Consider the following 23467-nt stretch of genomic DNA (forward strand, 5'->3'; position numbering starts at 1 on the left):
TGTATTTTCCTTGCTTTTGGTGTTGTTAAACATGTTTGCAACGATATCTGCAGTCATATCCAAGCTTTTTTTCTAAAATAATGTTGGCAAAATCCTCTTACAATGGAATTCTACAGGGCAGCCTTGTTCATTTGCCCATAGACGTCCGTTGTGTGTAATTGTCGACACATTTTGCTTGTGTTTACACACTGGGATGTTTTCTGTAATTAACTGTCACAGATTTTAATAGAGTTTATAGTCAATATGAAATGGCATTTGTAACCCATTTTACTTCTGAAATGTGATGAATTTCCAAGTGAACCGTTCATTAAAAATATTTTGGACATAATTAGATTTTTTTCCATCAAGAATTAATTGGATCATATAAAAAAGTTAGCTCTATATGACAGGTGGATGGAGGGAAGGGTTTGTAAAATAAGAGGACTCGGTGACAGCAGGTTGAAAGTTCTTCAGCTGAAATCGGTATGTGTTTACTGAAATTTAAACCACTGCCCCCTGTGGCCGAAGCTAGAAGTGTTTTTGAACGTATGGACACGTGTGTGCTTCGATTTCTATGTGAAATGTCCGCAGAGTGGCAACAAAAGCAAGCTGAACAGAGTTGTTTTTGGTTGTAAATGATGTAATACAGTCAACAGGAATGCATATTTTTTTAACCCCATGGCCAATCCCAAAAGCCAACCCTAAACTTAATCATCAGTGGATTAAAATGCAATCTTAGAGGGGAACACAAATCTTGCTCATCATTAACCTAATTTCCATCCACTTTTCGCTCTGTTTTGTTATCGACAAAGTGAAAATGCGTAAACATTTTTTTTAAAAGTGCTAAATTTGCAGTCTTCTGCTTGTTTCCATTCAAATGGCCTTTTACTGATAAAAATGGTGTGTGATGATGTCATGCTTAAACACTTTGTCACATAAGTTTTGGTTTATTGCATATATGCCATTAAGACCAATCCATAACAGTGCGTGTAATGCTTCATGTACAATAGGCTTTTACAAAGGCTTTTACATCCTTTTTTTTTTTTTTTTTTCAATAAAGGATGTATTCCTTGTCGTCATGATTAACACAGACTAACAATTGGGGTAAATTCTGTCATGTGACACTACATTAATTTTCTCGACAAAAAGTGTTTCCAAACAAGTTTTTCACGACATTTGAAGTATCGACATAGAGTTTATGTGCTAGAGGTAAACTGAAAAATATTATGTCGACACTTGTCAAATTTTAGCGATAATTTGCATTTCCATATATATATTTATTTAGACCTATATATGCCTTTTTTTTTTACACAAACTTAAATTAGCCTTTCCCTGTTCTGTAGACGAATAAAGTCGACTGAATGACATTTTTTACACTTCAAGACTATAAACTATCAGAACTATTTGTCCAATGCAGAGTTCACTTTCAGAAAACAAGCTTTTGAACCTTTTAAAACTTTAACATTTTTAAAATCTAACCCTCTTTACCTCGGATCGCATTTGCTGAGCTTCTTCAGAAAATGTCAATTGCATTATGATGCTAAAATTTATTTTAGATGATAATCAAGTTCAGTTGGTCGTTAAAAGTTGCTGGACAAATATGCGGGACATGCAGTTTTGATGGCGATGCTTTATATTAGATGATTGTAGGAATGTATCATATGTAAACCCTGATATTACACCGCATCAATTGTTCTTTAATAGCTGTGCACACAGCATATACACATCGATGGATGGCCCTTACACTAAGACCGAAAGTTTCCCCCGCTACTTGGTGCAGGTTGCCAGCTTGAACAGGACCATGACGATTTGTTTTCGGGTTGGAACCGGTGGCAACTTGCAATAGGCGCAACATCAGGACCGATATTACAGTCCAATCAGAAGGGCAACTGCTCCCTTTTGATTGCAGTTCCTCCTCTTCTGATTGCATTTATTTGTGAAATTAAAATGACAGTAAGCTGGCTAATTTCAATGAATTGTCTCAATACTCTCCCCATTTTACCAAAACTAAGGTGGAAAAAAATTAGGGACATCTGGCAATCGAATTAGCGATAAACACACATTTCTGAATGGAAACGGCTTCAGGGCAGATTTCTTTTGCGCTACACCAAAACTTATGCGACAAAGTGTTTTTTTTAGGCATGACGTCATCACGCACACCATTTTTATGGATAAAAGGCCATTTGAATGAAAACAGGCAGAAGACCGCAAATTTCGCAAAAGTTTTTTACGCATTTTCACTTTGTCGATAACAAAATAGCGCGAAAAGTGGATGAAACTACTCTTAAAAACAAAGGTTCCAATTAGAACCAAGTTCTTCAGAGTGATGCCATAGGAGAACCCTTTTAAGATCTACAAAGAACCCTTTATTGTCAAGTTCTTTAGAGAACCATCTATATACTGGTGCTTTAAAGAACCCAGAAATGGTTCTTCACAGCGGTGCCACAAGGAACCGCTTTTCAGTTCCACAATGAACCCTTTTAAGTTCCACAAGGAACCATGATATTGCAAGTTCTCTAAAGAATCCTTAGTACTATGGTGCTTTAAGGAACCAAAGTAAGGTTCTTTAGAGTGATCCCATATAGTTACTGATCATGTGAAGGTGATTGCTTCCTGGTTTCCAAGTGACCTGAACTTCTATCTTTGAGGCTGCTGGGGCAACATGCTATCAGGAACACCACAGGAAAAGGAAAACACATTTGAATTGAACAAAACATTTTAATGGGAGATGGTGCTTGTCAATGGTTCAGCAGAATGGGGTCAATGTCAGGATACTGGAACATTCGTTAGAACACGTCGAATACCCATGTGATTATGTTGTTTTGGCAAGCATTTTTACTCTGTATTATGATCTAGAGTTGACATGCATCCAGGATAAAACGGTCAAGGTTATGTTTGTTACCTTTGAGACACCTGTGTCTGTGCCGAGATCTATAGGCCAGACAGAAAGTGCTGTTTTATTGCAACCGTACCAGCTTAAGAAAAAAGGTGCACACAGGTCTTCTCAGATAACCTGCCAATGTCCTAATCTTGTTCTTGTTGCTTGTGGTTGATTATCTTGATCATACCACACCCCTCCCCCCCCCATTGGTTATGTGACCAATGCACAAAGGGTCCAGTCTTCTCCCCTCCGTCTGACTTATCTAAAATTGCTCAAAAGGAAGAATTGATTTAAAGACAAAAAGGGAACAACAGAGAGATTGTAAAGATAAGATTTGGGGGATAATTAACCACAAATTCAGACTCAACAAACGTATTGTAATAACCTATCATCCATTGGTTGTGAAGAAAGTAGGAGGTAGAGTTGAATGTCTTGGGAGTGTGTGTGCATGGCCGTAAAATGTCGTCTTAGATGTGAGGACCGTTCATAAAAGGGACATGTGGTTCAAGTGAGCCCCTCGGTCAAGTTCAAGGATGAGTCTTTACGTTTTCTCGATAATGGTCGTTTTGTGGCCAGTAATGGCTGTGGAGATGGCCAGCTTGGAGAGTACTCAACTTGGGTCGCAGGTCCTCCAAACCTTGCACTGTCCATCCTGTGAGCACATCCATTGTTCCCCTCGTAGAGCACTCAAGCTTCAGTGCAAGGGTGGTATCACTACAGGAATTTGTGGTTGTTGCCCAGCCTGTGCCAAACTTGCTGGAGAAAGCTGTGGAGGAACATGGGACTACCTGGGAAAGTGCGATGAAGGACTGGTGTGCATTTACCAAGAAGGTGCAGATGGCAAACCAGAGGCAGAACGCAAGGGAACCTGCAAATCAGGTACCGCTGAAGATTGCAATTTTCATCTGTTACCAAACCTTGTCCAGGTGCAACAGAGAATCATAAAGGTCTAAATTTGGAAGAAAGTACAATTGTTTTGTACAATAGAAGATATCTCATTGAAATAACATCAGTCACACTAGTTTGCACTTGCTTAACACTATAAGTGCATGTCTATATTGTTGAAAAAGTTGGCATCAAGGTTTATGTAATTTATGAACTGTGAAAAGAGATACGGCAGACAAGGATTCCTTTGATCTCTGAGCACTTTTCCATAAAAGCAAAGCGCCGATTGTCCTTATCTCTAGACAGTGATGAAATCCACAACCTTTCCAATTGAGACTGCATCCGTATTTTAATGGGTTTCTATCAACTTTATTGCCTGCTTTTAACTTCTGTCTGTTTTACCAACCAATGAATCTTTCTGAATGCATTTGATTAGGTCCATCTTTTACATTATTAAGACTCATTTAAATGCTTGGCACTTTTGCATCATTCTTAGCAACAATGTCCATATTAGTGGAATATTAGTTCTTACACTCTACAAGCTGTTTGGTGCACATTTTGTTCATGTTGGTTTTGTATGTCCAAACAGTGCTTGAGGTCATCAAAACCAACTCTTGTCGTTCTGATTGCACATGGGAATTCTGTCAGGCTAACCCCAATGAGATATGCTCAGCAAGGTAACTGCTCCAAAGAAACATAGAGCAGAACTTAGTCTTGTTGAAAAGCACAGACCACTTCAAAGTGTTATTCTGCTTGCAGTCTTAAGGCTCAGTCATATTAACCTTTGCATGGCGAAATTCCACAGGCGAAGAAAGCGTTGAAATTTCTTTGCCACTGTATGCCCATCGAGCGAAATTCCAGATTGTGCAGTTTCCCATTGAGATGACTGTATTTCACCTGCAAATTTTACTGTACAAAGGTGCGAATGTGACCAAGCCTTAAAGATTATTTACATTTGATTTGTTTCTCTTGGAATTTCAGACATAATTTCAGTCCAATAAACAAATTCTTTTGCATGTGTTACAGTGTCTCTTTCTTTTCAAAGTGAATTTTCTCTGTATGTTACCCTGCAGGTCTGTGTCAATGCATAAACGTGAGTGTGGAGGTTACTGTCAGCACACAACCTGCTCCAGCTGTCTGGTTCTCAAACCTCCATCTTGTCCTCAGTCATGTGGCCCAACAGACCACATCTGTCTGCATCGCTATGGACGGTGCGTGCGAAGTCACCTAGCTGAGGGAAAACAACCTCTAGTCTGCCACCAGAACCTACAGGTAAGTTTGTGTAGGGTAAGTTACTTAAACATAGTAATCCACTACAAATGACTAATTATTTATCTACAATTGTAATCAGATTATTTTAATAATTACTTCATTGAAAAGTAATCACATTAATAATACTTTTAAGTTACTTTCTAAAACACTTTTCCACTTACCAATTCAAAATAATGTCTATATTTCTTTCTTGTTTATTGTTACACACAAATCATACACTTCACATTTCTCCTTCACAATGACTCATTATGTGGCCATAATTCATGTATTCTTCATAAATAATATACAGTATTAGAAATAAGCATAACACTATAATGTACTTAAAAGTAATTAAATTAATTGAAAGTAAGTAACTGTAATCTGATTACAAGAATTTTAAATGTAATACATTACTTTTTTTGACTAAAAAGTAATTAGATTACAGTAAATAATTTCTTTGTAATTGGATTTCACCCAGCACTGGTTATAAGTTATATTGCTTCTGTTTTGCACATTTAAATTCTTTTATTGATATTTAAGCTGAGACAAAACATTTGTTGATATAATTTCCTTGATGTTTTAAACATTTAATGTGTTCATCTAAATGTATTTTTAAAGGCACACTATTGATAAATTTGGCAATACTTTATAACAAGTTTATATTTGTTATCTATTTGTATATCATGAACTAAAAATAATCAATATTGTTAAAGCGTTTATTAATCTTGGTTAATGTTAATTTATAAATTTACGATTGTTCATATTAGTGTATAACGCATTAACTAATGTTAACATATACAACTTTTAATGTTAAACATTTTCGAGTATACAGTATGTTTAAATTAACATTAACCAAGATTAATAAGTGTGGTAACACTTCACATCAAGGCTGTATTTGTTAACATTAGTTAAAGGTGCTTTAAATGTTTTTGCTAATTAAAAATTTTACACATAAAGACATGAATATCATTTTTTAGAAATATGTTGAAAATGATGTACACTCAGGTGAGATGAAGACTCCAGCCATATCAGAAACCCTATAAAAACTGTTTAATTTTGCATGGAGCGGGTCGCCCCCTCATGGGCACTGCCATGTTGACAACATGTGATACTGTGTCATGCACTTGTCATCAATAGTAACATCAGACTAAAAGTAACAAAACAGAGAAGAAACAAACACATTGGGGGCCTGGGTAGCTCAGCGAGTATTGACGCTGACTACAACCCCTGGAGTTGTGAGTTCGAATCCAGGGCGTGCTGAGTGACTCCAACCAGGTCTCCTAAGCAACCAAATTGGCCCGGTTGCTAGGGAGGGTAGAGTCACATGGGGTAACCTCCTCATGGTCGCGATTAATGGTTCTCGCTCTCAATGGGGCGCATGGTAAGCTGTGCATGGATTGCGGAGAATAGCATGAGCCTCCACATGCTGTGAGTCTCCGCGGTGTCATGCAAAACGAGCCGCATGATAAGATGCGCGGATTGACGGTCTCAGAAGCGGAGGCATCTGAGACTTGTCCTTCGCCACCCAGATTGAGGTGAGTAACAACGCCACCACGAGGACCTACTAAGTAGTGGGAATTGGGCATTCCAAATTGAGAGAAAAGGGGATAAAAAAGAAAAGAAAAGAAAAGAAAAAAGAAACGTTTGGTAAGAAGTGACAGCACTCCGGGATGATGGGTATCAGTATAGAGTCAGCAAACTACTTCTGAGACCGATGGGACGAGTAAGAGGCAGATAAATCCTTGCCAAAATCTTACTTAGTGCACCTTTAAATTCATTAGTTAAAATGAACTATCAATGAACAATGTTTTGTCGGCACTTACTAATCTTAGTTAATGTTAATTTCAATATATACTAATATATTTTCGATATTAGAAGTTGTTAACAGAATTTAAATTAAAAGTAATTGTAAATTAGAAGTTATGAACTAACAATGAACAATTGTATATATATATATATATATATTAAATGAACAAAAACCAAGATTAATAAATGCTGTAAAATATATATACATTGTTAGTTCATGACACCTAATGTGTTTACTAATGTCAACAAATACTACCTAATATATTTATATATTTGTTGTATAGTGTTATAACAAATTACTGGTCTAGAACGGAATTTCTGCTCAACACTTAACAATAAATGTTACATTTTTGTGCAAACTAATTTTTAACCCTTTATGGTACTACTTTTCTTTCAAAAGGGCAACTCTGAGGGATTCTTTTTGTGCTTGTCTCCTGCCTGTCCAACTACAGCAAACTAATTCTGCATTTGGATAGGAACCCCCAGTTATAAAATGTAGCATTAACGGCAGCTATCTGTATTAACACTTTGCAATCATTACTACTCACAAATTGTTACTTTGTAGTAAATAAAGTTTGATAATTACATATTATTGATTTAAAATAATTGTGGTTTATGTTTTTACAGTAAATATAATTATTCAATGTATAAATGCTTTGTAGCCTACAACTTTTGTGTATTGTTAAATAAACACCCTTTCAAAATACTTTTGGACATTGTTTATAATTATTCACATGATCAGCAGAACACTTCACTCTGAACAGAACATGTCAATAACATTTTTGCGTCATGATTTTTTAAAACCATGACAATGACATTTTTCTAGTATCTCTGTGTGCAAATCATACAACACCACATGGAAATTGCTCATTACATATTTAATCAGTAAGACAGCTTTTTTAGGTCATGACCCAGGAGTGGAAAGAAACTGGCCCCTTTGGGAAAAGTACCCACAATGGATGCTTTCCCACTCTTGTTAGCTTGTTACTGAATAACAATATGTTTATGAGCCTGCAATTAGATATCCATCCATGAGCCAGCACAAAGCCCAGATCCACAATAGAACAACCTGTTCACAATTCTTTTGATGTCTGCCTTAAAGCTGCATAAAGTGAAATGGTTAATTCTGATAAATATATTGGCATTGAACACTGTTTATTGGTTTATGAGGTTTAAAATGGTGCTTCACATGTTAGACAGTGTACAACAGATTTTCTCAACCTGATTTTTTTTTTTTTTTCGTTTTATGATAATGTCAAAATACAGACATTTCAAATATTGCACCATAATATTTTATGTATAAATAGCAAGTTACCATATGGCTGCTACTTTTACTGCAAACAGAGATTTCATTCAAGAAGTTTTCATTTTTTTAAATGGGATTCAGTATTTTTTCTACTTTTTAAACAAGTAATTGATGCTAAACTATGGAGCACAGCTACACGTAAATGAGGCTGAATGAGATTAAACATATGCCGCTTATGTTATCAGGTGTATATTGCTGCTGTTGTTTTTAACAGATAAAAACAATGGATAGACAAAACCTTGAGCATGCCAGGAGCCATAAACCAAGATAACAGCCATTTCATTCATATTCACTTTTTGCAGGGTCTCTTAGGAAACACACCATAGTGTTTGAAGTATATTGTATTTATTCAAATAATTTCACAATTCAGATTATCTGGATTATTTATGCAATATCAAGACAAATTTTCATTACAGTTTTCCTGAAACTGACCACAATGGCATGGTTTTTCTGCATAGTTGACTTTATCTAGATATAATTCTGTAGTCTAGGAATATGTGACTTACTACACAAGAGAAATGACTGAAATATATATATATATATATATATATATATATATACACACACACACACACACACACACACACACACATACACAGTGGCATGCAAAAGTTTGGGCACCCCTGATCAAAATTTCTGGTGCTGTGAATAGCCAAGTAAGTAAAAGATGTCCTGATTTCCAGAAGGCGTAAAGTTAATGACACATTTCTTTAGTATTTTAAGCAATATTACTTTTTTATTTCCATCATTAACAGTTTCAAAATAACAAAAAAGGAAAAGGGCCCGAAGCAAATGTTTGGGTACCCTGCATGGTCAGTATTTAGTAACACCCCTTTGGCAAGTATCACAGCTTGTAGATGATTTTTGTAGCAAGCTAAGTGTCTCTCAATTCTTGTTTGGTGGATTTTCGCCCATTCTTCCTTGCAAAAGACTACTAGTTCTGTGAGATTCTTGGGCTGTCTTGCATGCACTCCTGTTTTGAGGTCTGTCCACAGATTTTTGTTGATGTTTAGGTCAGGGGACTGTGAGGGCCATGCCAAAACCTGCAGTTTGCGCCTCTTGAGGTAGTCCATTGTGGATTTTGAGGTGTGTTTAGGATCATTATCCTGTTGTAAAAGCAATCCTCTTTTCATCTTCAACTTTTTTACAGATGGTGTGATGTTTGCTTCCAGAATTTGCTGGTATTTAATTTAATCCATTCTTTTCTCTAACAGTGAAATATTCCCCTGTGCCACTGGCATCAACACAAGCCCAAAGCATGATCGATCCACCCCCGTGCGTAACAGTTGGAGAGGTGTTCTTTTCATGAAATTCTGCACCCTTTTTTCTCCAAACATACCTTTGCTCATTGCGGCTAAAAAGTTATATTTTAACTTCATCAGTCCACAGAACTTGTTTCCAAAATGCATCAGGCTTGTTTAGATATTCATTTGCAAACTTCTGACGCTGAAATTTGTGGTGAGGACACAGGAAAGGTTTTCTTCTCATGACTCTTCCATGAAGGTCATATTTGTGACAGTAGAACAGCACACCACTACTCCAGAGTCTGCTAAATCTTCCTTAAGGTCTTTTGCAGTCAAACAGGGGTTCTGATTTGCCTTTGTAGCAATCCTACAAGCAGTTCTCTCTGAAAGTTTTCTTGGTCTTCCAGACCTCAACTTGACCTCCACCATTCCTGTTAACTACCATTTCTTAATTTCATTATGAACTGAGGAAACGGCTACCTGAAAATGCTTTGCTATCTTCTTATAGCCTTCTCCTGCTTTGTGGGCATCAGTTATTTTAATTTTCAGAGTGCTAGGCAGCTGCTTAGAGGAGCCCATGGCTGCTGATTGATGGGACAAGGTTTGAGGAGTCAGAGTATTTATAAAGCTTTGAAATTTGCATCACCTGGCCTTTCCAAACGATGATTGTGAACAAGCTGTAGCCCTAAGAAGCTAATTAAGGTCTGAGACCTTGGTAAAAGTTATCTGAGAGCTCAAATCTCTTGGGGTGCCCAAACTTTTGCATGGTGCTCCTTTCCCTTTTTTCACTCTGAAATTGTACAAAACAAAAATAATACACTAATCTTGCTTAAAATTTCTTTAATATCTTTAACTTTATGTCCTTTGGAGATCAATTAATCTTTTACTCACTTAACCATTCACAGTAACAGAAATTTTGTCCAGGGGTGCCCAAAGCTTTGCATGCCACTGTATATATATATATATTGCCACCCTTACCACTTACTTCAATACTGAATCTAATATAAAAACACCCTACAGATCTGATTTCCCCTACGACTTTGAGATGTATTAATATAAGCAGACATGTTGCCAATGTCTACTGCGACAACAATGCATTAAAACTAATAAACAAAGCTTATAAAGACAGTATGCGTTTGATCATTTAATTGTAGGTAATGTAGTGAACCCACTGTATTATTCAAACAGTAGAAAAGTTGTTATTTAACATGCATGCTAATTGATCACATGCAACAAAACCACACATTCAGAAAGCTAATGTGCACATAATGCAGGTTTTACTCCGGGTAAATGCACAGTGTTTATGTAAAAGGGTTAATCTCACGAAAACCTGTCAAGAAAATGATCTGGTCATATTAAACTCCAAATCAATAAAAAAAAAATATGAAATTATATTTTGCATTATGAAAATTAAGCTTAAATTTTGGAATATTAAGATTTTTTTGGATTGTGACAATATTTTCAGGACACTTAAGTGCATTTTACCACCAAAATTCTAATTACTGCAAATAAAAAAAGTACTATTCCCATTGTTTTCAATGATTCTCTTTACCGTAACACAGGCATTTCTTTCTTACTGCATTACAAAGTATTCTTTTCTTATTATTTGTTTCTTTTGATTTGTGTAAAATTGGAGCAGGACATTTTCTTTTCTTTTGACAGGTTTCCTGAGAATCACCCAAAACGACATAAAATTATAAACGGTGATGGTGGAACTTATAACCGTGTAGAAATCAAGTGAAACTGGGAGGAATGTTGTGTTGAGCCAGAAGAAACTGTTCCTGAGCATTGTCTGTCTCTTTCATGATAAACTTTGCGAGTAAAGGCACTTTGTACAAGAACGTTTATGTGATGAAAGCGGCGGCCTGTGTCACCGGAACATTCTGTGCCAGAAGGACTGGAAAGCAGACGAGTTGATGGCACCAATGAATATGAGGAGCAGAAGATAGAGGCCCATCATTATCGCAAAATGATGTCTGACGAGCCATGACGTCCCTTGAGCATGTCTAAAATCATAACAAAACATTACATTATTAAACAATTATCAAAGTGTTAACATGTACAGTTCATATTTCCAAATTAAACATCTACGCTACCAATCAAAAGTTTGGACACACTATAGTGACTAAAGGTAGACCGATATATCATTTCAGAACATTTTGGAACTATCGGTTATCTGTAAAAATCTATGCCGATAGCTGTAGTTCGTTTTTTTCATTTGATTTCCTCTGTGTTCTCCTCTAGTCACCGCTAGAGGATTCTACAGTTAGAACGGCTTAGATCTACACTGAAACAGCGGCCTCAAGAGGTGAAATAAAAACAATTACTGACACCTCATGGGGTTTTGATGTTTCTAAAGCTTTCATTATAAACAATATTCATTCATATTTTTATCCTCACTTCTATGCATATTTTGTTAGTTATATAAATTGTTATATTAGGCTATAAAAAGCTTAATTTGGTAAATACTTGCACATAGAGCGTTGAAGCGGAGCCAAGTCTACGTCATTCCAAAATAAGAGTCCCTGGTGTGTTTTGGGCTTGTTTAAAGTTAAAAGTCCCACGTTATGGACCAAATCTTCATTTTCTTTCTGGTCATTATTGGGATTTTGGTTGCACAATAAACTACGCTTGGGATTTTTTTTCTTTTTTTCATTTTGGACTTTTGTAGCTTCAATATCTTTGCCCGTCATAGTAATAAAAGACTAAAAAATTTTTTTAGCATTCTATAAATCGATGTAAAAAAAAAAACAATCCACTATTGGTCGACCTCTAATACTGACTATATACCATATAGTGAAAAATCTTAGGAAACTTACCAACAGGTGCCAAGCATACATTGGAATTCCAATGCTGATCATAATTCCAATACTTTCATTTGTGTTATTTCATGGTTGATAGCGATAATAAAGAATGAGTAGATGTGCCCAAACTTTTAACTGGCAGGCTAGTACAAATCAATTGAGTGAGAATAAGGATTATGGTATAACTAGGATCTTACCGTCTGTAGCGTCTCTGAGAGTACACCAGCAGGTATTTCACTCTCAATAGCTCATTGTTGGTCACCACAAAGTACTTCTCAGGCACCTCACCTCCTTCACTGTTCCTGGCCCTCAGACGCTGGTGATCAATACTCTCTGAGTCTGAAATAAATATTTAAAGTAGAGGTTGACCGATAGTGGATTTTGCTGATACTGATAACTAAGGTAGTGGAAAAGGCAGATAACCAATTAATCATCCGATATTTTAAAATCAATTCATAGAATGTTACAGCATTTTCTTAGTCAGCACAGACCTAGAGGCCAGAGTACAAAATGAATAAAAACCCAGATGTAGTTTATTTTTCAACTAATAATAATCAGAAAAAAAAGAAGATTGGGTACAAAACATGGGACTTTTAACACTAAACAAGCCTGAAATACACACTGAGGATTCTTATAGCCTATATATTATTATTATTATTATTATTATTATTATTCACAATATATTGGAGACATGATGTATGTGGTGACGAGGGATGTTTTCCCTCGTCAAAGTCAAATTTTTCTTTGCATGTCCTCATTTAAATTGAAAAAACGTAATTATCAAATGAACATGGAGAAATAAAATAAAATAAAAACTAAATATTTTTGCAGATGACCGGTAGTTCCAAAAAGCAACTATCGGCATCGGTTAATCTGTAAAACCGATATATCGTCTACCTCTAATTTAAAGCACATATAATTTCTAGATATCTACTGGGATGCTTTATAGCACTAATCATCTAAGGACATGAGCTGTAATGAACTGTATTAATTGTAGGTTATGTAAAAATTATTCAGAAAATTGATGTAGTAGGCAGTACGATAGTATTTAATTTGAACATAGTCATGACTCAAACGTTAAATGTCAAAGAATCAAAATAGAAATTTGGTATCAAGAAAAAATTTATTACTTCAAAAGGACCAAATATAAACTTGTAAAGAGCTTAAATGTTCAGCTTGTTATTAAAATCTAAAACACACATTACCTTTCTTCTTCACCTGACATTTCACATCTGGATGATCAATGATTTCACACAAGGCAATGCAGCTGAGCAACGGCCCAAGAACACTTTCCCTCCATCCGTTACCATGAGGACCATACAGGATAGCCATGCTGAGGTCACTGGTCAGGTATGTGCCTTCCCCAAACAGTGATGTCTGGAAGACAAATGAACTATGAAATCATAACCAAAATATCGACCAGCCAAAGTGTTATGTACAACAACCTTGTTTACTCAAACTGCTACTCACGAGAATGAGCTTTGCTATGGTTACATGTGCCACTTAGCGGTTTAGAGCAGCAAATGCAAAATTTCCGCAGCAACTGTGGCAGTAAAAAGCCAATTCTGGATGGATACAATCTGTATAATGTCAATTTCTTTAGATAAGTGCTGTCAGTCGATTACATTTTTTAATCACGATTAATCATATAATTGTTTTGTAGTTAATTGTGATTAATCGCAGATTTTGAAAGTTTTTGAAATTTGACACTATATAACTCTTTTCCTGTCAAAATGCATTAATTTCCATCTTAGAAAAGAAAAGAAAAGAATATGTAGCAATATAATGCTTTACTGACATTTTCCAAACAAAGAATTCCACAATATAAAGATAGAAATCACTAAAATATCACCAATTCAAGTAACATTAAACATTTCCCAAAGTCTAAGTTGGAGTTTGACTAATTGAAAGCACTAGTCTCTACATAGGTTACATATTCATTGCAATGGGCATTAAATCTCTTAAACTCTCATCCTCCACAATATTAATCAGTCGGCAGGCTGTGGCTCTCCACTTTGCTACAGCAATCTTGATTCGTGTCAGGGCGTCAATGCCGCCTTGACTTCACATGAAGAGCGCTTGCAGACAAAAACGTCTCATTCTGCGTTTTAGTGATAGTTAAGACTTGACGTGCTTCTGTGGTAAATAAAATGCGCCTTACATATGCTGGAAAATACTTGATTTCTATGATAAGCCCTATATGGGCATGTTTTGTACATCAAATAGTGTAGAGGTAATTTCTCCATCATTTGATCATGGAATAACTGTTGTGTGTGTGTGCAGAGATTCTTTTATTTACTGAGATAACATTCTCCGTGACTCCATCATAGGAGTGTGACGGTCAACTAGTGTGTCACGACAGAACCACCCATAGAATGTCTATGGGACTGCCGTATTATGCTATTTTTTTTTACTAAGCTTGTAGGCTCCCCTTGTTAGAAGGGCTCTAGTGTGTGTCTGTTTGAGGTGTGTTTAGTGTAATGAATCCATGCAGACGCATTATAAAAGTTCCACCCTTCCCAACATGTTTATGTTGTATTAATGGTAAAAGCACGAAAAATTAACGCGTTAAGCTTTTTAAACTAATCGCATGCATATACGCATTAATTCTGACAGCTCTAATTTAGATACAATCCTTGGTAGTCCTACATAAACAGACTTGCTTGCCTGGAGAGTAGGGCCAGGTAAAAATATTGATTTTCCAATGCATCGCAATCTTTACTTGAACGATCTCAATATCAGTTCTTAAATCCAAAGATCTATATTTTACTCTTTGCGCAACTCTCCACTACAATGAGAGAAAATCACTCGCATTGGCAACCAAATTTCGTGAAATGCGGCTAAAATGTATATATTTGGCAACTGGCTGGTAATGTTTACAGTTCACTCACCAGTGAATGAATTGTGTAGTATAGTGGTGGAGTATTCAGCTGCGAGACCCTTTCACTGCCTGTTAAGAGTAAAAGTTGTTCCGTGTAATGTGTGTCCAAAGACGAGATCCACACAACCCATTTGTCATTGAATAATGTCTCTTAATACCCTTTCTGTTCTCTACAGTAAGTTGTTGATCAAAAACAACAAAAAATAATTTTTTCCCCTTTTTCATCCAATTTGGAATGCCCAATTCCCAGTGCGCTTTTTTAAGTCCTCGTGATCGCGTAGTGATTTGCCTCAATCCGGGTGGCGGAGGATGAATCCCAGTTGCCTCCGCGTCTGAGACCATCAACCCGCGCATCTTATCACATGGCTTGTTGAGCACGTTGCCACAGAGACATAGCGCGTATAGGCTTCACGCCATCCACCGCGGCATCTGTGCTCAACTCACCACGTGCCCCACCGAGAACTAACCACATTATAGCGACCACGAGGAGGTTACCCCATGTGACTCTACCCTCCCTAGCAACCGGGCCAATTTGGTTGCTTAGGAGACCTGGCTGGAGTCACTCAGCACGCCCTGGGTTTCGAACTAGCGAACTCCAGGGGTGGTAGCCAGCGTCTTTTACCACTGAGCTACCCAGGCCCCCTGACAGTACTGGTTTTTAACAGGTGCTAAACAAATAAATACTTGAAAATAACAAGTAACAAAAAATAATAAATGCAATATAATATCATATTTATTTTTTTGAAAAAAATGGATTTGTTCATTTTTAAAAAGCCAAAATGTGACCAAAATGATGAAAAACTAATAAAATATAATTTGTAAAATTAATATTGTCATAATGTGCTGTACCTAGTTAGAAGGCCCTTGTATCATTAACAGCATTAGCTGGGAGAGAATTGATTTCATATGTAAGCAAAAGGGACATTATAACTGAAATATACCCATATGAATCAATATTGAATCGAAATCGAATCAGGAAATCTGTATCAATACCCAGCCCTACTGGAGAGCATCCAAAACAGGTATATAAGACCACCATCCAATAACATACCAAGTCCTGACCTTATTCAGATGGCAGTGTAATCCATTGTGTATGATGGAATGGAAGTTTTCCAGTCTGCTGCCATGGAATGCATAGATTAGATCCCGTCCAGCCCATGTTCTCTCAAACTTGGAGTTGAGCAGATTAAAGTACTGAAGTTCAAAGAGGAAGTCTGGGGTTGGAGCAGACCCCTCACTTTGGGTCAGCTGACTGAGTCTGGGAAACTAACAGAGAGAAATCGTTTGTATGTGCAAAGCTCTGAGCCACAATGCTAGGGTGCTGTGGGTGGTTGCTTACTGGTCCAAGTCATATACACTGATCAGCCACAACATTAAAACCACCTGCCTAATATTGTGTAGGTCCCCCTAATGCCGCCAAAATATCTCCAACCCGCATCTCAGAATAGCATTCAGAGATGCTATTCTTCTCACCACAATTGTACAGAGCGGTTATCGGAGTTACCGTAGACTTTGTCAGTTCGAACAAGTCTGGCCATTCTCTGTTGACCTCTCTCATCAACAAGGTGTTTCCTTCCACAGAACTGCTGCTGACTGGATGTTTTTTGTAACTTCTAGAGACTGTTGTGTGTGAAAATCCCAGGAGATCAGCAGTTACAGAAATACTCAAACCAGCCCGTCTGGCACCAACAAACATCCATGCGATTATCTAATCAGCCAACCATGTGGCAGCAGTGCATAAAATCATGTAGATACCATCAGAATGGGGAAAAAATTTAACTGCTAATCTCCTGGGATTTTCACACACAAGAGTCTCTTGAATTTACTCCGAATGGTGCCAAAAACAAAAAACATCCAGTGAGCGGCAGTTCTGTGGATGGAAATGTCTTGTTGATGAGAGAGGTCAACAGAGAATGGTGGCATGAGGGGGGCCTACACAATATTAGGCAGGTGGTTTTAATGTTGTGGCTGATCGGTGTATATACGTGTGTATATATATATATATATATATATATATATACACACACACACACACACACACACACACACACACATATATACACCAATCAGCTGATATATAAACAGTACTGTGCAAAAGTTTTAGGCACTGGTGAAAAATGTTGCATAGTGAGGATGTCTTCAAATATAATGACATAAATAGTTTTCATTTATCACTTAATGTCATACAAAGTCCAGTAACCATAAAAAAGCTAAATCAATATTCGGTGTAACCACCTTTGCCTTTAAAACAGCACCAATTCTCCTAGGTACACCTGGACACAGTTTTTCTTGGTTGTTGGCAGATAGGATGTTCCAAGCTTCTTGAAGAATTTGCCACAGTTCTTCTATCTATTTAGGCTGTCTCAATTGCGTCTGTCTCTTTATGTAATCTCAGACTGACACAATGTTCAGTGGGGGGCTTTGTGGGGGCCATGTCATCTGTTGCAGGGCCCTTGTTCTTCTATTCTAATCTTTTCTATTTGCAAAAGTAATGTTTGGGAGTCTAACATTTATATTTCCTATTGACACACTAAAGCTGAAGATATAAATAACCATCTTAAGACAAATGCTTTTGTGAAACATCTTATGTGCCTAAGACTTTTGCACAGTACTGTATATTCAGATAATTAAAAGACATTATATTATTGTGGCAGACAAGTTATTAGACACAACAAAAAGTGTCTTTAAAGTCAATGTATTGTTTGATTTATTTTAATATCACTGAACATTAGTCTATCACTGGTCTACAGTCCACAGCATTCCATTTCACAACTGAATTCATCAATCTGTTCACAGTAGACTTAAGAGCTGTTTTCACAGGATGCGTTCTTGTGTCAAACAGACGCTTTTGAAGCGTCTCACTGTGGTTGCGTCTGTGTCTTGAGCATTAACGCTGCATTTTAGATTGCTGTGTTAAGTTAAATGCAGTTTGAAACATTGAAAAACGCGTCTGGAGACCACTGCATTCAGAACGTGTCCTGCTGTGGATGCATTATTTTTTATACAATTAATCGCATTGAATTAATGTCTTAAATCAACAACCTTAGTTAAAGCCTGAACTTCACTGGTACCTCCTCTTTCTGAAGGGTCTTCACATCGAAACCCTTAGACGAGAGAACCCAGTGAACAAGAGCCAGGTGATGGTCTCCATTTCCGTGTCCCAGACGAACCAGATCTCTCACATTTGGTAAGGTGTCCACATCTTTTTGCTATTAAGAACATAGAAATGAAAGGCTTAAATACCATCAACTACTAAGAAAGTTGTGTTTAAATTTTATTAAAGAATGAATTTAATTTAAATAACTAAATAGAGCTTTGGTGTGCTATATACATTGATCTCAAGACAACAATATATGTCATCCTCTCAGGCTGTAAACTATATTCTGTGATCTGACCCAACATACAGTATTAACCAAATGATCCAAGTTTATCTGTCTGCATCCCAAAAGACTACAAGGAACACCCACTACATAACACGGCCACTAAGCAGCACCCTCACTGGATCAAAAAGCGATTCTATTGGCTGCAAAAACTGTTATACATGTTGTTATCAAGGTGAAGTAGGTCATTTCTGCGACACTAGCACAACCAAATGGAATAGCAACACTAAACAATATTTTCAAAACAGCTTTCCGAATACGCCCCTCCTCTGCAGATGTTCAAACAGTCAAATAGTCCCGCCTCCAACTTACGTTACTGGTTGAGTAACATTGTTGGGGTGGGTGTAAGCAGGTTGCTCAAAACAAATAGAGGAATTTTTATAGTGCCACAGAGACACAGTGTTTACAGTTTTCGAGAAAATTAACCTATGAATGACTTACTAGTTGTCCCTGCATATTAATCTGTGAAAGAAGAGAGTATTTTAACACTATAAAAGTTACTTCATACTTCAGCTTTAACTATGAAAATATGACAAATAATAACTTTTAAATGATGTCACATATCACATTATTAAACCGAAGCTATAAATGCTGAAATAAAAAAAAAAATAATTTGGTTATCTCCAGTTAGCTCACAAGCTAACCAGTTAGCCTTCTAGCTTAGCATACTGCTAGCCAGTTAGCCTGCCTGCTAGCTACACAGTGATACAGCTTCTTCTTCATTTTCATCACTTTTCTCTGTCACAATCTAATGATATGTTTGTATTCGCTGGAACGTTTAAGTTGCTGTATATTTCACAATTTTACAAACTTTTTATTTATTTATTTTTTTATCCCCTTTTCTCCCAATTTGGAATGGCCAATTCCCACTACTTAGTAGGTCCTCGTGGTGGTACGGTTACTCACTTCAATCCGGGTGGTGGAGGACAAGTCTCAGTTGCCTCCGCTTCTGAGACCGTCAATCCACGCATCTTATCACATGGCTCGCTGTGCATGACACCGCGGAGACTACGCATGTGGAGGCTCATGCCACTCTCTGTGATCCACGCACAACTTACCACGCCCCATTGAGAGCAAGAACCACTAATCGCGACCACGAGGAGGTTACCCCATGTGACTCTACTTTCCCTAGCAACCGGGCCAATTTGGTTGCTTAGGAGACCTGGCTGGAGTCACTCAGCACACCCTGGATTTGAACTCGCGACTCCAGGTGTGGTAGTCAGCGTCAACACTCGCTGAGCTACCCAGGCCCCCCAAACTTTTTATTTTTTAATCTTTGTGATAAGGGTAAGGTTTAGGGGTATGGTTGCTGCGGGACTCCAAATAAATACAACAAACAGTTTATGAATGTGGCATCCGACTCTTGTGAGACTTCAGCATTTCACCAGTTATTTGAAGGTGGCGCAAACAGACCCTTCTCAAATGAACAGTCTTACCAGTTCCTCAAAGTCTTTGGTCTCTCCTCTAAGGTATTGAGGAGGGAACGGTCGGAGCACTGAATCACGTTTATAGCTCTGTACAGCGGCCACAAATAGGCTGCAGCGCAGGTCCGCCGCTACAGGGTTTCGATGCAGACAGGAGCACACCAGCTCTCTGACTGCAGCTGTTGGGAAAGACGGCTGCATTGCCAACACTAAAACACATAAAAATCACTTTGATAAGTCACTGAGTAGATGCTTTTCATTGCATGCAAATTACAGCACACTGATTTAAGGGCATAAGGTCTGTAGCAGCCTGATTTCTTTGCTGCTTTTGATGTTAACGTGCCTCTATGATATGATCTTGAAACGGTGGTGTAGTCTAGTTGGTATAAAACTGGATTGGTAATCAAAAGGCTGTCGGTTCGAATCCCAGAAGGGATGATCCATGAATGATACGTTTTAAATCATAAAACCACAGAGCGTATGATCTGTTTGTGTCACATACTTAAATTGAATAAATAAATTCTCATTAGAGATGCACCGATATTTTCACCAGAATGTACTCTCAAATTAAAAGCCCCAGGGTGTTTAAGTTAACAAATTATGACTGAAATACATTACTAATGTATAATACAATTGTATATTTATGATTATTATTAACAATTACTATTTAAAAAATTATAATAAAAAATTACAATAATATTCAACTTGACTGAGCTTTACTTTTCTACTGAAGACTTTCAATGGATTTACTGTTAATTCTGCTGCTGCATTATCCAGTAGACTATTTAAAAATATTTATTTTCTTGTTAGGCTACACATTTTTTTTATGTTAATAATTTCCATACAGAGAGGTATAGATATTGTAATCTGATTAAAGGGATAGTTCACCCAAAAATGAAAATTTCTCATCATTTACTCACCCTCATGCCATCCCAGATGTGTATGACTTTCTTTCTTCTGCTGAATACAAACAAATATTTTTAGAAGAATATTTCAGCTCTGTATGTCCATACAATGCAAGTGAATGGGTCCCAAAACTTTCAAGCTCCAAAATGACATAAACGAAAAATAAAAGTAATCCATAGACTGCAGTGGTTAAACCCATAACTTCAGAAACGATATGATAGGTGTGGATGAGACATCTATCTTCTGTCCTTTTTCACATCTGAAAGTCACATGTGGTGCCTGTTTAGTTTCACTTTCACATCTGAAAGTGAAAGTGGAGATTTAGAGTAAAAAGTGGAGTTTTATGGATTATTTTTATTCTGCCTTTATGTGCTTTTTGAAGCTTCAAAGTTCTGGCACCCATTCACTTGCATTGTAAGGACCTACAGAGCTGAGATATTCTTCTAAAAATCTTTGTTTGTGTTCTGCAGTATAAAGAAAGTCATACAAATCATGGCATGAGGGTGAGTAAATGATAAGAGAATTTTCATTTTTGGGTGAACTATCCCTTTAAGAAAAAACAACACATACGATAGGAATCGGCTTATACAGAGAGTTCAGGTATCGGATCTAGAGAGAAAAAATGGTATCCTGCATCCCTAATTCTCAATCTCCTTCTAAACAGTTACAACAGAGGCATCTGACATATCTTACACTGCATAACTAGATAGGCCCATACTGAATAATGAAATATGTCATGTGAATGTGTCATTCCATTTTTAACAATATCAGAGGAATTCATCACGGGGCGTTTTTGCTCCCATGTCTATATTTTTTCATGGGTCATTCATTCGTGTCACATTCTGTGGCATTTTTGCCCCGAGCACCTGTTAATTTCCGACTCTGCTAACTACTACTTTATTCCTTTGCATGATTATTGTGTAAATTGAAACCCATCCTCCCATATAATTTGCTCTATTTGTTTTGCAGTCTAATCTAATTCGACATGCTTGCTATACAGTAACGTTTTAATCTACTGTATATCCTAGTGTAAAGTTATGGTACATTTTCCCAAGATGAATAGATTTAAGATCCATTATTTAGATGTAAAAGTTTATTAAAGTATACTTCGAAGTATAATTCAGCACAGATTCTACATGTATTATCTGTGCTTAAGAGTTTGTGATAGGACTGTTAGCCTGCTAGGAGTTATACTGCTAACAGATGACTAAACTCATAACACAGGCAGCTGACAGAACTTATCTATGATCAGACTACTGATGCTTAAAATGCAACTGTGTCAACTCAATTGTTCTTTGTTTGTTTGCTCACTCCGTCTGTTGTGTTTGTTTACATGTTTGGTCTGCTAGCTGGTGAGCTAGCTATCATTTCATTATTGAAGACATTCACTCAAGACACATCATCTACCACGATTTAAAGTCAGAGAAGTCATCACTCTACGTATAAATGCTATTATTAATACGTTTGCTCATGCATATGTTACTCACCTTGTGTGCCTTAAGTACAGCCATCTAAAAGCCACCGGAAAACGTGTCCAAATACCATGGTTCTCCTGACAGATCCAACCAACAGAGGGCACCATTCTCTCTCTCTCTCTCTCTCTCTCTCTCTCTCTCTCTCTCTCTCTCTCTCTCGGTCTGTCTCTCTCTCTCTCTCTGTCGGTCTGTCTGTCTGACTCTGAATGCTGTTGCTTTTGTTTCATTGGAATGTTTGAGAGCACTTAATATTATTGCCAGAAGAATCTGACAGATCAATTAGCCTATGTATTAACAAATCATATCAAAATTTTGCTGAGGAATATGAATGTAAAAAAAAAAAAAAAAAAACACACACACACACACACACATATTCTTGGCCTAGTATCCACTCTGTATGATACAGACATGTATTTTGTTCAGTCTTGACCTTTCTTGCAGTATATATTATGATATATTATAGGGATAGTTCACTCAAAAATCTAAATTCTCTCATCATTTACTCACCCGCATGTCATCTTAGATCTGTATGACTTTTTTCTTCTGCTGCACACAAAGATTTTTAGAAGAATATCTCAGCTCTGTAGGTCCTTACAATGCAAGTGAATGGTGGCCAGAACTTTGCAATTCCAAAAAGCATATAAAGGCAGCATAAAAGTAATCCATAAGACTCCAGTGGTTAAATCAATGTCTCCAGAAGCGATATGATAGGTGTGGGTGAGAAATAGATCAATATTTAAGTCCTTACTTTTAAGTTTTACTATCAATTATCCTCCCTGCCCTGTACACTGGCAGCCAAAAGTTTGGAATAATGTACAGATTTTGCTCTTAAAGAAATTGGTACTTTTATTCACCAAAGTGGCATTCAACTGATCACAATGTATAGTTGGGACATTAATAACGTGAAAAATTACTATTACAATTTGAAAAAAAAATTTCAGAACTTCTTAAACTACTTCAATGAGTTCTCATCAAAAAATCCTCCACGTGCAGCAATGACAGCTTTGCAGATCCTTGGCATTCTAGCTGTCAGTTGGTCCAGATACTCAAGTGACATTTCACCCCACACTTCCTGTAGCACTTGACATAGATGTGTCTTGTCAAGCACTTCTCACACACCTTACAGTCTAGATGATCCCACTAAAGCTCAATGGGGTTAAGATCCATAACACTCTTTTCCAATTATCTGTTGTCCAATGTCTGTGTTTCTTTGCCCACTCTAAACTTTTCTTTTTGATTTTCTGT

At 37.0% G+C, this 23467-nt stretch overlaps 2 protein-coding genes across 2 annotated transcripts; one reads left to right on the forward strand and one right to left on the reverse strand.

Annotated features, from left to right (window-relative positions):
* The first annotated feature begins 3254 nt into the window (after positions 1 to 3254).
* On the forward strand, positions 3255 to 8704 carry LOC127435807 (cysteine-rich motor neuron 1 protein-like). Its single transcript, XM_051689522.1, has 4 exons — positions 3255 to 3739; positions 4335 to 4422; positions 4819 to 5017; positions 7203 to 8704. The coding sequence occupies exons 1-4, from the start codon at positions 3394 to 3396 to the stop codon at positions 7260 to 7262; spliced, it is 693 nt and encodes a 230-aa protein (XP_051545482.1). The 5' UTR covers positions 3255 to 3393; the 3' UTR covers positions 7263 to 8704.
* Positions 8705 to 8851: 147 nt separating this feature from the next.
* LOC127435805 (protein mono-ADP-ribosyltransferase PARP16-like) lies at positions 8852 to 22327 on the reverse strand. Its single transcript, XM_051689519.1, has 7 exons — positions 22235 to 22327; positions 19854 to 20050; positions 18109 to 18246; positions 16100 to 16303; positions 13362 to 13533; positions 12354 to 12495; positions 8852 to 11358 (listed from the first exon to the last, which is right to left on the reverse strand). Exons 2-7 carry the CDS (start codon positions 20040 to 20042, stop codon positions 11223 to 11225), a joined length of 981 nt encoding a protein of 326 aa, XP_051545479.1. The 5' UTR covers positions 20043 to 20050; positions 22235 to 22327; the 3' UTR covers positions 8852 to 11222.
* Positions 22328 to 23467: the final 1140 nt, after the last annotated feature.

Source organism: Myxocyprinus asiaticus, chromosome 46 (assembly GCF_019703515.2).
Source record: "Myxocyprinus asiaticus isolate MX2 ecotype Aquarium Trade chromosome 46, UBuf_Myxa_2, whole genome shotgun sequence".
In the NCBI taxonomy this organism is placed as follows: Eukaryota; Metazoa; Chordata; class Actinopteri; order Cypriniformes; family Catostomidae; genus Myxocyprinus; species Myxocyprinus asiaticus.

What these genes read in the sequence shown, in the direction of transcription:
- LOC127435805 (XM_051689519.1), bottom strand. Translation starts at nt 20,042, where the DNA reads ATGCAGCCGTCTTTCCCAACAGCTGCAGTCAGAGAGCTGGTGTGCTCC. An exon ending in CCAAAGACTTTGAGGAACTG is followed by an intron (nt 18,247 to 19,853) that starts GTAAGACTGTTC and finishes TGTTCTTAATAG; the next exon opens with CAAAAAGATGTGGACACCTT. An exon ending in TCTCAGAGACGCTACAGACG is followed by an intron (nt 11,359 to 12,353) that starts GTAAGATCCTAG and finishes TTATGATTTTAG; the next exon opens with ACATGCTCAAGGGACGTCAT.
- LOC127435807 (XM_051689522.1), top strand. Translation starts at nt 3,394, where the DNA reads ATGAGTCTTTACGTTTTCTCGATAATGGTCGTTTTGTGGCCAGTAATG. An exon ending in CAAGGGAACCTGCAAATCAG is followed by an intron (nt 3,740 to 4,334) that starts GTACCGCTGAAG and finishes ATGTCCAAACAG; the next exon opens with TGCTTGAGGTCATCAAAACC. An exon ending in AATGAGATATGCTCAGCAAG is followed by an intron (nt 4,423 to 4,818) that starts GTAACTGCTCCA and finishes GTTACCCTGCAG; the next exon opens with GTCTGTGTCAATGCATAAAC.